A 14,118-nucleotide genomic window follows, 5' to 3' on the forward strand; every position below is an offset into this window, starting at 1 on the left:
ATGGCTAATATTACCTGTCCATATATATAATTTGAAGGATAACTCCTAGAAAAAAATCCAAGTAACTAACCATATGTTTAGTTATAGTTAACAGTTTTTTAAACACAAACTGTGAAATTAAAGTGCCTTATGCTTTTAACTTCCACACTTTATTTACTTGTTTTTTCTCACTTCCTGTATACATGAATAATTGTGCAGTGAAGGATAATAATATCTGAATAAACAACCTTGTAGAGGTTTGTAAGAATCAATTGGTCATAGCATACAGAGACAGTCAGAGACTGTATCTCCTGCAATTGTGGTGGATAACAAGTTAAATGAATGTGAATGATGGTGATGACTATGATATTGATAAAGATGCTAAAATTTACAGCTACTCTTCAATGGTATTTTATACCCAGACACATACTCTTTTATGTTTTATATAATGGGTAGCTTGTTATAGTCCATGTTGTTTATATCTATTTTACAAAAAGATACAGTTTCTGATGGTCAAATTACTTAATCTAGGCTTATGTTTCTTATAAGTAGGTGAGCTAGTTTTAAAAGTAAATTGTCTCTGGTGTACTTGTGTAAGAAGCAAAATAAACACATTCTCATTGCAAAACAAAATATGAAGGACGTATTTTACAATCAGTTTCTGTCTTTTAAAATCTGTCTACCTAATTACCTACTTATTAATGCTGATTCACCATTGAAAATTCCATTGATCTGTATGAATGAGGAGCACACAAATAGGTACACACACATATTTACTGTGTACTCTAAGTTCTTTATGCAGTAAAAATATACAGTTCTCAAACTTTATAGCTTCAAAAATTGAAAATACACATTACTTGATTATTAAATATTATCAGTGAAATTACTAAGTCAGTAAGTTTATATAAGCAATTATCCAATCTTTGTCTCTTCTTTAGTAAAGCCTGTATGGAAATACTTGTGGAAAGGTGGACTCTCACATAGGCCTCCGTGTAAGGATGTTGTGAAAAGCCATGCTTGTCTGAACTCCGGAGGACACAGTTCTGGCTAATCTGATTCCACTTCTGAAAGGTATTTTGCAAAGCTGTCAATTCTACATAACTGATGGCAATGCAAAACAATTCTTATTATAGACATTTAGATTGCTGTATAGTCAGTCAATTTTTAGAAATTGTGACTTTACATAGCTAAAGCAGTCAAAGACCTCCCCTTAAATTGACCTGGTAACCTGGATTACAGGTTTTGCAGTGTCTTTTGGGTAGGTATTTGGCACTCATTACCCATATCTTTCTATGCATTTTGGGGGAATAAAGAGATATTTCAGAATCAATTCCGTCTCTGGGTGATGGGTTGTGAGGGACTAGCTCAGTACTGCAGTGACTCAACACAGAGGTATATTGACCTGTTCACACATGACTATTATCTCAGGAAGATGATGGAATAGAAGATTACAGCCTTCATCCCTTCATGGAAACATGGGTATAAACAACCAACCATGCACAAAGATATCTTTACAAGAGCTCAGAATTCCAAATGAGGGATTATAGCACTCAAGTGGAACACAGAGATGGGAAAAGACACATTGAAGTGGGTAGGAGGAATAACTTTAACTGTTTATTCCTTCCCCAATACCATGAAGCACAGGGGAAAGAGATTAGTCTTATTTAAAATTCTCCCACAGGAAAAAAAAAATGTCAAATGTGCATACATTTTTAATATAAACCCAAAAATCAAACCCACTCACCCATGGAACCTATGAGCAAATCTGCCCTTGATATCCTCCTGCTGACCTGTCCAAAATCTCTGGTTAGGATTACTAGTGAAAGGCTTTCCCTGTCAAATATAGTCTAAAAAACCAAAATAGTGACTACTTCTTCAATTATGCAAACACCAATTCAAGGCTACCAGTTTCATGAGGATCAGAGGAACAGGACACTACCAAACTAAAAAAATGAAGCATAAATGAACAAATGACACTAAAGAAACAGAGATCTAAAAACTGCCTGGCAGAGAACTCAGAATACTTATCTTCAAGAAGCTTAGTGAGGTAAAAGAGAAGACAGAGAACTAAATAAAATCAAAAGAACAGTATTTGAACAAAATGATAATTTCAACAAAAAGTTAAACCATGTAAAAGAACCAAACAGAAATTCTAGAACTGAGGAAAACAGTGACTAAACTGAAAGACTGAACAGCAGGCTTGATCAACTCAAAGAAAGAATGAGTGGGCTCAAAGACAGATTATTTGAAATGACCAAGTCAGAAGAACACACAAACACACACATAGAACAAAAATGAGATTAGAAAGCCTTCATAAATTATAGTTTTTCATAAACAACCAGTGTATACACTATGGTAATCTCAGAAGGAGTAGAAAAGAGAAAGGAGGCAGAAAGCGTATTTAAAGTAATAATGACCGGAACTTCCCAAATCTGGGGAGAGAAGAGAACAACCAGATTCGTGAAGCCCAAAGAACTCAAAATAAATTAAACATAAAGAAATCTTTACTGAGACATCATAATTCAAAAATCAAATATATTTAAAATCATTTGGTAAACATTTACAATGAATTAATATTACCCCTGTCCAAGTAAAAGATGTAGTTAATTCACTTACTATAAATTATGAGGAATATAAGAACACAAGGTATTATCTGAAATAAAATTACATTAATGAATGTTTTCTAAATATCATTGCACCAAAGTATTACCATCATTTTTATTATTAGTTTAACAAGTGAAAATTGTTTTATAGTTTATTTTTTTCCAACAGAATGGAAATAATTGAAAATAAGTAATCAATGAAAGATAACTCCCATGTGTGTAATTTCTGCTTGTGTGTAATGTATGAATTTCTACTTCTATATTAAACTAACCATATTCCATTTAATTTATTAATTTTGGCCAATATAGTCAAAACTGGGAACTAAATTAATATATGCAGATTTATCATTACTGTGCAATTACTGAACTATTGGGTTGGCTAAAAAGTTTGTTCGCATTTTCTGTGTTATGCAGAAACCCAAATGAACTTTTTGGCCAACACAATATATAAAATATATGCTCTAGCAAAGTTTAGAGACATAATAATATTGAAAGAATATGAATAGATGCATTTGTTTCCTTCACCACTGATTAGACCCTTAACCCACTTGTGAAAACATTTAAATAAGTTATAAGAGCTCCTTCCCCAAACTTGGCATATTGCCATCTGAGGATTAGGCTGACTAACCTACATTCCAAGTCTCAGTGGGAATTTCTAAGTGAATACCAAAAAAAAAAACCCAAAAAACAACAACAACAAAAAAAAAAAAAAAAAAAAAAAACAATAAAAGAGGTATTAGACTACATCTCCTGGCAAAGAAGTCTTAGGATCATTGTTGCTCTTGAGTTTCCATGAAGTATTTAAAATGTCAGTGATAAAGGTGAAAGATTAACATGTACATTTGTTTGGATAATTTTTGAAGAAGTTTGCTGGACTGCTGTCAGCTAATCAAGCCAATGAGTTTGTGAAAATGCAGAGATGATAGAAGGTACTGATAGTAAATGTACTTTGATTTTTATTCCCCATAGAAAAGGAGGGAGTCTTCAACAAGCACTTAAAAAAACTTAATTCAGAATTAAGATTTTTTTGTTTGTAATAAAGAACAAATACATCCAGTTATCTTATAGCCAGAGAACTCCAGAAAGAAAATTTTATTGGACTGAGGATTGCTTAAACAAGAGATGTAATAATCTATACTAAATGATAATAATCTACATGAAAATAGATATTCCTGAAAATAAAAATAAAAAAATTGATGGGCTGCTCAAGCACTTCTTCACAGCCATGTTACAAAGCTATCATTCTACATAAATAATTGCAGTACAAAAGAAATCTTGATATAGAAATTTAGACTGATGTATGATCAGTCAATTTTTAGGAACCATGACTGACTTCATATAGCTAATGTATTCAAAGTCTTCCCAGTAAAATTGACCTAGTAACCCAGTTTACTGATTTCCAAGTTCCTACATGTGTATAAGGTAAGCTAGGTTGGAGAAGATCCAGGATTTTAGGATATTTCAGGGATATTAAGAATGGAGGTGATACTTATTTCTGTGAAACCTGGTGGAGAGGGTCTTGTGCTTTAGACACTTTTAAAACTGTAATCAGATTTCTTATAACGCTTTCAGCAAAGTCAATTTAAAAGGCTTCTGGGGTGAATATGCACTCTTGCTGCACCTCTGTAAATAATCACACCAGCTTTATTTTGTAATGAAAAATGATCTTTGAAAGTAGTTTTAATCAAAAGTGAGTAGAATGTAGGGTATTAAAATCTGTGCATCAGTGCAAAATTCCACATTATCTAGATTCTAGAGGACACTCTTCCATGTTTTTCAATTCTAACACTAGGTCACTATGCAGTCTTGAATAATTCACTTTATATTTTCATGATACAGTTTTTTATCTTTTTTAGTAATAAAACTATAGTTTGTTTTTAAACTGTTCTATAAAATATATGAATCACTAAAATGAGTTTTTTGGTGTTTTATTTTCAACTCTAAATATAAACATAGGGAAAAAAATGTCAGCCATGAATTTGATGCATATTGACTTCAAGGGGTGATCAGATGTAATTCATTTTGAAATCTGGGCACATTTGGATGATTTTATTCATCACATAGAAAATGTATATTTGCAATCTAAATTGGGCAGCAGATAATATGGTTGTTTCTTTGCAAGTCAATTGTCTTAGGGAGGGACAATTTTGTATTGGGAGTAAAACAGTAATTGAGTTTTGTTTAGAGGCTTTAAGACCATTTTTGTAATATAATGCATGTGCTTGTGAGGTCAAATGACAATATATTAAAACCATTATATGAGTAAACAGAATATGTCAAAGTAAGTAAACTGTAAACACTGAAGTAACTTTATATGTGTCTTAAGAGATATTCTTAAAATATATGCATTCTTGATCTTCTACCAAATACATAAAATTTGTGTTTTAATGACTTCACTTTTTTATTCCTTCTTCTTTTCCATTTTGTGTGTGTGTGTGTGTTTGTGAATAAAAAGTTCCCCCCATTTCAGATTAATTAACTCAAATATTTGATATTTGAAGTGTAAGACAGGGGAGAAAGAAGATGAATTTAGATGATAGATATAGATAGATGATAGACAGGTAGATAGATAGAACCCAATTAATGTTTTATTCCCAATAGAAAATTGTCCCTAACTAGGAAAACTGACTTTCAAAGGAATAAAAATATTATCCACTGTCCAATTTAGACAACAAATTCATATTCTATATGCTGAATAAAACCATCCAAATGACCCAGATTTCAAAATGAATTACATCTGATCATCTCTTGAGGTCATAATTTCATTGGCAATTTCAAATATTATAGTTTTTACTTCTCAATAATTAAGTTACTAACATAAATTCTATACTGTGGGATAGTCTCACATGCCATATTCTGTTGAATCCAAATGACATTTAAAAAAAATTGCCCTCCTGTTTTTTCCTTTGGAAGTTTTTATAGGCCACATATTATTGGAAGATCAATTCCTCTGCATACGTTCAGGACACTGCCATAGGTTTTGTACAATATAATTGTCATTGCAAATAGGAAACAATTTTAGTTACATTAAAATTTCATATATTTTGATTCTTTATTTTGGTAAATAAACATATTTTAAAATTTACTGTTTTATCCATTTCTAAGTGTACACCTGTACATTAAGTACCTTGACAGTATTGTGTAACCATTACCCATATCACCCCAGGACTTTTTTATCTTACCCAACTGAAGCTCTGTACCCATTAAACACTAACTCTTCATTCCTCTCACCTTCCAGTCTCTAGCAACCACTGTTCCACTTTCATCTCTGTGAATTTGACTACCTTCGGTAACCCTATATGTGGAATAATGTGAATGACTTGTCATGGCTGGCTTATTTTATTAGCATGATATCTGCAAGCTTCATCCATTCTTACAGTATGTAGGAGATTTTTCTTTCTTTTTAAGACTGAATAATAGTCATATATATATATATATTCATATATATATATACATATATAAAATGTGTATATGTGTGTATGTGTACATTTGCATTGCTTATGCCTGTTAGCTATTGAGAACAAAGCTTCTAGGAACATGGGTGTGCACATACTGGTTCTAGACTTAGCTTTCATTTATTTTGGATGTATACTCAGAAGTGCAATTACTGGATCACCTGGATTTCTCTGTGTATTGTTTTCAAAAATTACGATAGGATTTTCTACAGTGGATACACCATTCTGCTTTCTCACTAGTATTGCACATGTTCTACTTTCCTCTCATCCCTGTCAACAGGTTTTTTTTTTTTTTTCATTTTTTTTAAATAAAAACTATCACTTAAGGGTGAGTTCTGGTGTCTCATTGTAGCTTTGATTTGAATTTTCCTAGTAATTAGTGATATGGAGATCTTTTCCTGTGTTTATTGGCCATTTGTATATTTCCTTGGGAAAAATTTTCTTCAAATGCTTTCCCCAACTTTAAATGAGTTCTTCTGTTGTCATTCAGTTGTGTAGTTCTTCAAATATTTCTTATATCAATTTATTATCTGATACATGTTTTGTAAATATTTTTTCATTCTGTGAGTTAATTATTAACTCCACTGTTTAATGCACCGTTTTTTTTAATATTGATACTGTCCAATATATCTAATTTTGTTATTGTTGCACATGTTTTTGTTGTTATATCTAAGAAGGCACAGTTAAATTCTATGGCATGAATTTTTTTCCACTAAGGTTTCATCTAAGAGTTTATACTTTTAGCTCTATATTTAGCTCTTTGATCCACTTAAGTTAATTCTTGTATATGATGTATGACAATGGCCCAATTTTATTAATTGCATGTGGATATCCAGCTTTCCCAGCAACATTTAGTAGAACGACATCCCCATGGGGATGGCTGTTAGACCCTTGTCAAAATCATTTGACCACATATGTGAAGTGTTTTTCTTTTTTTTCTCTGGTATTTCTATTTTATTTTCTTGGTTTATGTGTCTTTATGCCAATACTACACTGTTTTTATTTCTCTAGCTTTGTAGTAAGTTTTGAATTAGAAACATTGTGTTCTTCAATTGTTTTATAAGATTTTTTTCCATTTTCCTATGTATCTTGAGATTTCATTAGTATTTTAAGATGCATTTTTATGTTTCTACCTAAAAACTCATTGGGATTATGATAGACATTCCACTGCATCTGTAGTTTGCTTGTAGCAATATTGCCATCTTAACAGTATTCAGTTTTCCAACACATGAGCACAAAATGCTTTTCCATTTATTTGCCTTTTCAATTTCTTTTAGCCATGTTTGGTGATTTTCAGTGAACAAATTATTTTGCCTCCTTTGTTAAGTTTATTTCTAGGGATTTTATTCTTTTTTTTCATGATGTTGTTAATGTATGAGGGTGAGTCAAAAATTATCCACCCTTTCACTGTGGAATTTATTTTAATTAACTTTTAGAAAAGACAAATGCATCATTTTTCAACATAATCTCCCTGCTTTTCAATACCCTTTGCCCATCTGTCAACAAGCTTTCATATTCCTTCATTAAAAAATATTTTAGGCTGAACTGTGCATCATAAATGCACCGCTGTCTTCACTTCTTCATCACAAGTGAATCTTTGTCCTCATAGGGCTGTTTCAGGGGACCAGACAGGTGAAAGTCTGATGGAGCAAGATCAGGACTATAGTGAGGATGCTTTAACACCTCAAAAGGAAGTCTTTGCAGACTGTTGACAGTGTGGGCAGAAGTATGTGGAGGTGCACACCCTCAGACCACAAAAAAAATAAAATTACTGCACGCTGCACTTCTTTCATGCAAATTGCAAGTGAGGCATCCATTTTAGCTTATATTGCAGTTACAGATGAACTGATATAACATGTTCACGCCTGCACAGCAGTGACTGGGGAGAGAGTAGCCTTGCACAGAAAGCCCTATAAAACAGTGCTGCCAACAGAAGTTTTAATATAACTGGAGTGCATATAATTTTTGACTCACCCTCATAGTTGTTTTTTTAAATACTTCTTAGTATTATATATTACTAGTGCATAGAAAAATATCCTGTGACATTTCTGAATTTTTAAATTAGTTCTAACAGACTTTTCATGAGATTTTTTACAACCTTATACATATAAGATAATGTCATTATATGTATGAATTGGAAGTGTCAAAATGGACATCGCTGCCCTTTCTCCTCTTGAGAAAATTTTCAGTCTTTCACCATTGAATTAATCTTAGTTGTGTGTTCAATTTTAATTGTGCCATCAGTTTTACATCACTTAAATATTTTATTCAAGTAAAGTAAGAACATGATCTCAATAGCCTACAGAATGAAACTATGTTTTCATAACCCACTCATCCTGATGTCCAAGGCAAATATTTTATATTATCTTCACACTTTTCCTCTATTATTTATGTATTTTTCACCAATATGCTTATCTTCTAAGGTTAATTACTAAATATCAAATACTATCTCTTGACTCTTTACTGTGGACACTGTGGATGGAGAACTTACCCCTGCCATATAGAACCACCTCCAACATCTTTCCTCTATCCCCATCTTTTCAACATAGTTACATCCCACTTTGTGTCTAGGATGGCAAGGTTGACAGCTTCTAGTATATACTGCTAAAATATAAAAATAAAAATTACTGTAAAACCTAAGGGTATTTTAGTTAGTATTGCTGTATAAATAGTTCTTCTCATTATTAGTATTTCCTCTGTCTAGACACTTTTCTAAATTGTTATTATTTTTTAAAGTTTCCATTAGTGTATAGGTTGTTTACAATGTTGTGTTTTTGCTGTACAGAAAAGTGAATAAATTATATATCCACTCTTTTTTAGATTATTTCCCCATATAATCATTACAGAGTATTGAGCAGAGGCAATTTTGGACCATACATTTATAGAAATATTAAAAATAACCCCAAAATATTTTCAAAAGACATATAGAATTTTCAGGAAAACACTTTTAGTAAAGTATTTCTCATTTGTTTTTAAGTATTCTGTTTATACTCTTTGAATATTGTTGCTCATATGTATCAATTCTGAGAAAAGGGTTTTTTTTTTGTACTATTAACTGCATTATTATCTTGCTATATGTATCTCTATGCATGACAATGTGTGCATCATTTCTCATATTAATTATTTAAACCTCCCATTAACTCTAAATGACAATTTTTAAATTTTTTTAGCTGTTTTTTTTTTTTTCCCTTTTAATTCTGGTACATACACTTTTTTCATTTTGTGTATGTAAATTTCACTAAATCATTTATCAATTATTCTTCTTTAATTTGCAAGTCACTTTGTTACCTGACACTTTCCTTTGCACATCTAATGATATTTTTATAGTAGAGTGATAATGCTTCACATATATTTGAAGATACAAGACCTATTTTTTTCAAAGCATATTTTCTTCTACATTTTTCCAATCATTTGACCTCACCATGTATTGTTTATGTGTGTGAATATGAATCTGTGTGTGTGTGTTTTTGTGTACGTACAATTGTATGCATCTTCCTCTTTCATGGAAAGACTTGCTTAAAATCTGGTAACATTTGGCCCTAAAATTACATTCACAACTAAAACATTACATAATTTGTAGAGCTTTTCCACTTCCAATGTCTGAAAAATTCCTCTTCCCACTTCCATGAAAAAATTCCTTTTTCTTTTTTCCATTTAAGTGACTGACCATTCCTCTGCCCACATCCCTTCAAAGGGTCCTGAATTATTTCATCTCCTATTGTGCCTTGTGCTCATCTGTTCTCTATTAATTTATAACATATTTTTTGTTATCATCATGACAATTGGGATTTAACAGGGATATATTTTAAATATATGCACTTAAGTTTGCACACTAAGCTACAATTGGAAGGAGTTTTAAATACAAGAAAATAAAAGGTAAAAATTAAATGACTAAGACAAAGTGCCATGAAACAATGTTTCTCTAATGCAAAAGTATTAGAGAACTGGAAAGATATAAAACACATGCTATTTGGGAGAGCTTGAGCAGATTCTTGAAAGCTACAAGGAATGTGGTTCACAGATATTCAGGCACAGATTTTTCATTAACCACAGCATTTAGAAACTCCTCTTTTACTGGGTCAGAAGAGATTGATTATGTTTAAAAGTTACATGACATATAGATTTATTCTACATTTCAAGACAGGTGAACCAACTAATATTACCTGACTTAAATACAAAAAAAATATATTAATTGTCATAAACATTTACTTATAATAGAATTCTATAGTGTAGAGATTTATGTTCATTTCCTAGGCATATATTTTAAAGATGACATCTGATTTTGATGTGAATTTAGTTTGTGTAGGTCAGTCAAATATACTTATTCTAACGATGTCATAATATATATTTTTTAAATAACTTAAAAGATTTCTTGGAAAACACTTTGGCCAAAAATGTTTGCTTTCTCAAATTTTAATCTCTGGTTTAAAAGGTTAAGGTTTCCTTTTTGTAAAATTGATAACATCAGTTCATCTTTTAAGAACTGTAACATTTTAAGTAATACAAAGTAGGACTAAAATAATAACAAAAATGGCTTATAGTTTTATACTTAACTCACTTGCTTTTGTGCCTGCCTTTAGGAAAAATAATATGAATGACTCATGGAAAATTATAATCAAACATCAACTGATTTCATCCTATTGGGGTTGTTCCCCCCTTCAAAAATTGGTCTGTTTCTTTTCATTCTTATTGTTCTCATTTTCTTAATGGCTCTATTTGGCAACCTCCTCATGATCCATCTCATCTTTCTGGACATGCATCTCCACACGCCCATGTATTTCCTACTTAGTCAACTCTCCTTCATTGACCTAAATTATATCTCCACCATTGTCCCCAAAATGGCCTACAATTTTCTGTTTGGAAACAAGTCCATTTCCTTCATTGGATGTGGGGTCCAGATCTTCTTCTTCTTGACTTTAGGAGGCGCAGAAAAACTGCTCTTGACATCTATGGCCTATGATCGTTATGTGGCCATTTGCTTTCCTCTTCACTATCCTGTCAGAATCAGCAGACGAGTGTGTGGGTTGATGATAATAGGATCTTGGATAATGGGCTCTATCAACTCCTGTGCCCACACCACATATGCCCTCCAAATCCCTTATTGCCAATCCAGGGCCATCAATCATTTCTTCTGTGATGTCCCAGCCATGTTGACTCTGGCCTGCATGGACACCTATATCTATGAGTACACAGTGTTTGTGAGCACCAGCCTCTTCCTTTTATTGCCTTTTATTTGTATTGCCTGTTCCTATGGCTGTATTATTCTTGCTGTTTATCACACACCTTCATCAGCAGGGAGGAAGAAGGCCTATTCAACCTGCAGCACTCATCTTACTGTGGTGACTTTCTACTACATGCCCTTTGCTTACACTTATCTACGCTCAAGATCCCTTCGATCTCCAACAGAGGACAAGATTCTGGCTGTATTCTATACCATCCTGACCCCAATGCTCAACCCTATTATCTATAGCCTAAGAAACAAGGAGGTGATGCAAGCCCGGAGAAGATTAATTCAGAGACTCTGCTCTGTGAAAATGTAAACAAACATTTTGGCATGAGTACCCAGGTCTTAGGTATAAATCCATTCATCAGTGTACAGAAATGTAAAATATTATTTTATTGTTAAATTCAAGGGCTAAATTGAATCTAGAGGAGAAAAAAATTACTCATGTCTGAACAAAATTACATATGTATATATTTATATACATGCATATAATTTCAAGCTTCATTCTTTTTTGTTCATGGTGTATTTTTACATACAATTTCAAATGCATTTATTTTTGGCTGATATGTTGTCAATGAAATGGTTCTTTGTCATGTAGTAATGAAAATGAAAACTGTCTAACTGAAGTTGTCATTCAGTATTACACTTCCATGTTTTTCAATTTTTTCACAATATATTTTATTTTATTTTATTTTTTAAATTATTTTTGGGCGTACACCAAGTTCAATCATCTGTTTTTATACACATATCCCCATATTCCCTCCCTTCCTTGACTTCCCCCCCGTCGAGTCCCCCCCCACCCTCCTCGCCCCAGTCCTCTAAGGCATCTTCCATCCTCGAGTTGGACTCCCTTTGTTATATAACAACTAGCCACTGACTATCTATTTTACAGTTGGTAGTATATATATGACTGTGCTACTCTCTAGCTTCATCTCAGTTTCCCCTTCACCCCCCACCCCCTCCCATACCTCGAGTTCTCCAGTCCATTCTCTGTATCTGCGTCCTTGTTCTTGTCACTGAGTTCATCAGTACCATTTTTAGATTCCGTATATGTGAGTTAGCATACAATATTTGTCCTTCTCTTTCTGACTTACTTCACTCTGTATGACAGATTGTAGTTCTATCACCTCATTACATATAGCTCTAACTCATCCCTTTTTATAGCTGAGTAATATTCCATTGTGTATATATGCCACATCTTCTTTATCCATTCATTTGTTGATGGGCATTTAGGTTGCTTCCATGTCCTGGCTATTGTAAAGAGTGCTGCAATAAACATTATGGTACAAGTTTCTGTTGGGATTATGGTTTTCTTTGGGTATATGCCCAGGAGTGGGATTACTGGATCATATGGTAGTTCTATTTGTAGTTTTTGAAGGAACCTCCAAATTGTTTTCCATAGTGGCTGTGCCAACTTACAATCCCACCAACAGTGCAGGAGAGTTCCCGTTTCTCCACACCCTCTCCAACATTTGTGGTTTCCAGATTTTGTGATGATGGCCATTCTGATTGGTGTGAGGTGATACCTCATTGTGGCTTTGACTTGTATTTCTCTGATGATTAGTGATGTTGAGCATCTTTTCATGTGTTTGTTGGCCATCTGTATGTCTTCTTTGGAGAAATGTCTATTTAGGTCTTCTGCCCATTTGTGGATTGGGTGACTTGTTTTTTTGGTATTAAGCTTCATGAGCTGCTTGTATATTTTGGAGGTTAATCCTTTGTCCATTGTTTCATAGGCAATATGTTTTCCCATTCTGATGGTTGCCTTTTAGTCTTGTTTATGGTTTCTTTCGCTGTGCAAAAGCTTTTAAGTTTCATGAGGTCCCATTTGTTTATTCTTGATTTTATTTCCATGATTCTAGGAGGTGGGTCAAAAAGGATCTTGCTTTGATGGATGTCATAGAGTGTTCTGCCTATGTTTTCCTCTAGGAGTTTGATAGTGTCTGGCCTTACATGTAGGTCTTTAATCCATTTGGAGTTTATTTTTGTGTATGGTGTTAGGAAGTGTTCTAATTTCATTCTTTTACATGTTTCTGTCCAATTTTTCCAGCACCACTTATTGAAGAGGCTGTCTTTTTTCCATTGTATACTCATGCCTCCTTTGTCAAAGATAAGGTGCCCATAAGTGTTTGGGCTTACTTCTGAGTTCTCTATTCTATTCCATTGATCTTCCTTTCTATTTTTGTGCCAGTACCATACTGTCTTGATCACTATGGCCTTGTAGCATAGTTTGAAGTCAGGAAACCTGATTCCACCAACTCCATTTTTCCTTCTCAAGATTGCTTTGGCTATTCGGGGTCTTTTGCGTTTCCATACAAATCGTAAGATTTCTTGCTCTAGTTCTGTGAAAAATGCCATTGGTAATTTGATCGGGATTGCACTGAATCTGTAAATTTCTTTGGGTAGTACAGTCATTGTCACGATGTTGATTCTTCCAATCCAGGAACATGGTATGTCCCTCCATCTGTTTGTGTCGTCTTTGATTTCTTTCAGCAATGTCTTAAAGTTTTCTGCATACACATCTTTTGCCTCTTTAGGCAGGTTTATTCCGAGGTATTTTATTCTTTTGGTTGCAATGCTGAATGGGACAGTTTCCTTAATTTCTCTTTCTGCTCTTCTGTTGTTAGTGTATAGGAATGCAAGAGATTTCTGTGCATTAATTTTGTATCCTGCTACTTTACTAAACTCATCAATTAGTGCTAGCAGTTTTCTGGTAGAGTCTTTTGGGTTTTCTATGTATAATATCATGTCATCTGCAAAGAGTGACAATTTTACTTCTTCTTTTCCAATTTGGATTCCTTTTATTTCTTTTTCTTCTCTGATTGCTGTGGCTAAAACTTCCAAAACTATGTTGAAT

At 33.1% G+C, this 14,118-nt stretch overlaps 1 protein-coding gene across 1 annotated transcript; it reads left to right on the forward strand.

Annotated features, from left to right (window-relative positions):
• The first annotated feature begins 10,638 nt into the window (after positions 1-10,638).
• On the forward strand, positions 10,639-11,577 carry LOC130837242 (olfactory receptor 2L3-like). The gene has a single exon (XM_057710056.1). It carries the CDS (start codon positions 10,639-10,641, stop codon positions 11,575-11,577), a length of 939 nt encoding a protein of 312 aa, XP_057566039.1.
• Positions 11,578-14,118: the final 2,541 nt, after the last annotated feature.

This window comes from Hippopotamus amphibius, chromosome 15, assembly GCF_030028045.1.
Source record: "Hippopotamus amphibius kiboko isolate mHipAmp2 chromosome 15, mHipAmp2.hap2, whole genome shotgun sequence".
In the NCBI taxonomy this organism is placed as follows: domain Eukaryota; kingdom Metazoa; phylum Chordata; class Mammalia; order Artiodactyla; family Hippopotamidae; genus Hippopotamus; species Hippopotamus amphibius.

What these genes read in the sequence shown, in the direction of transcription:
- LOC130837242 (XM_057710056.1), top strand. Translation starts at nt 10,639, where the DNA reads ATGGAAAATTATAATCAAACATCAACTGATTTCATCCTATTGGGGTTG.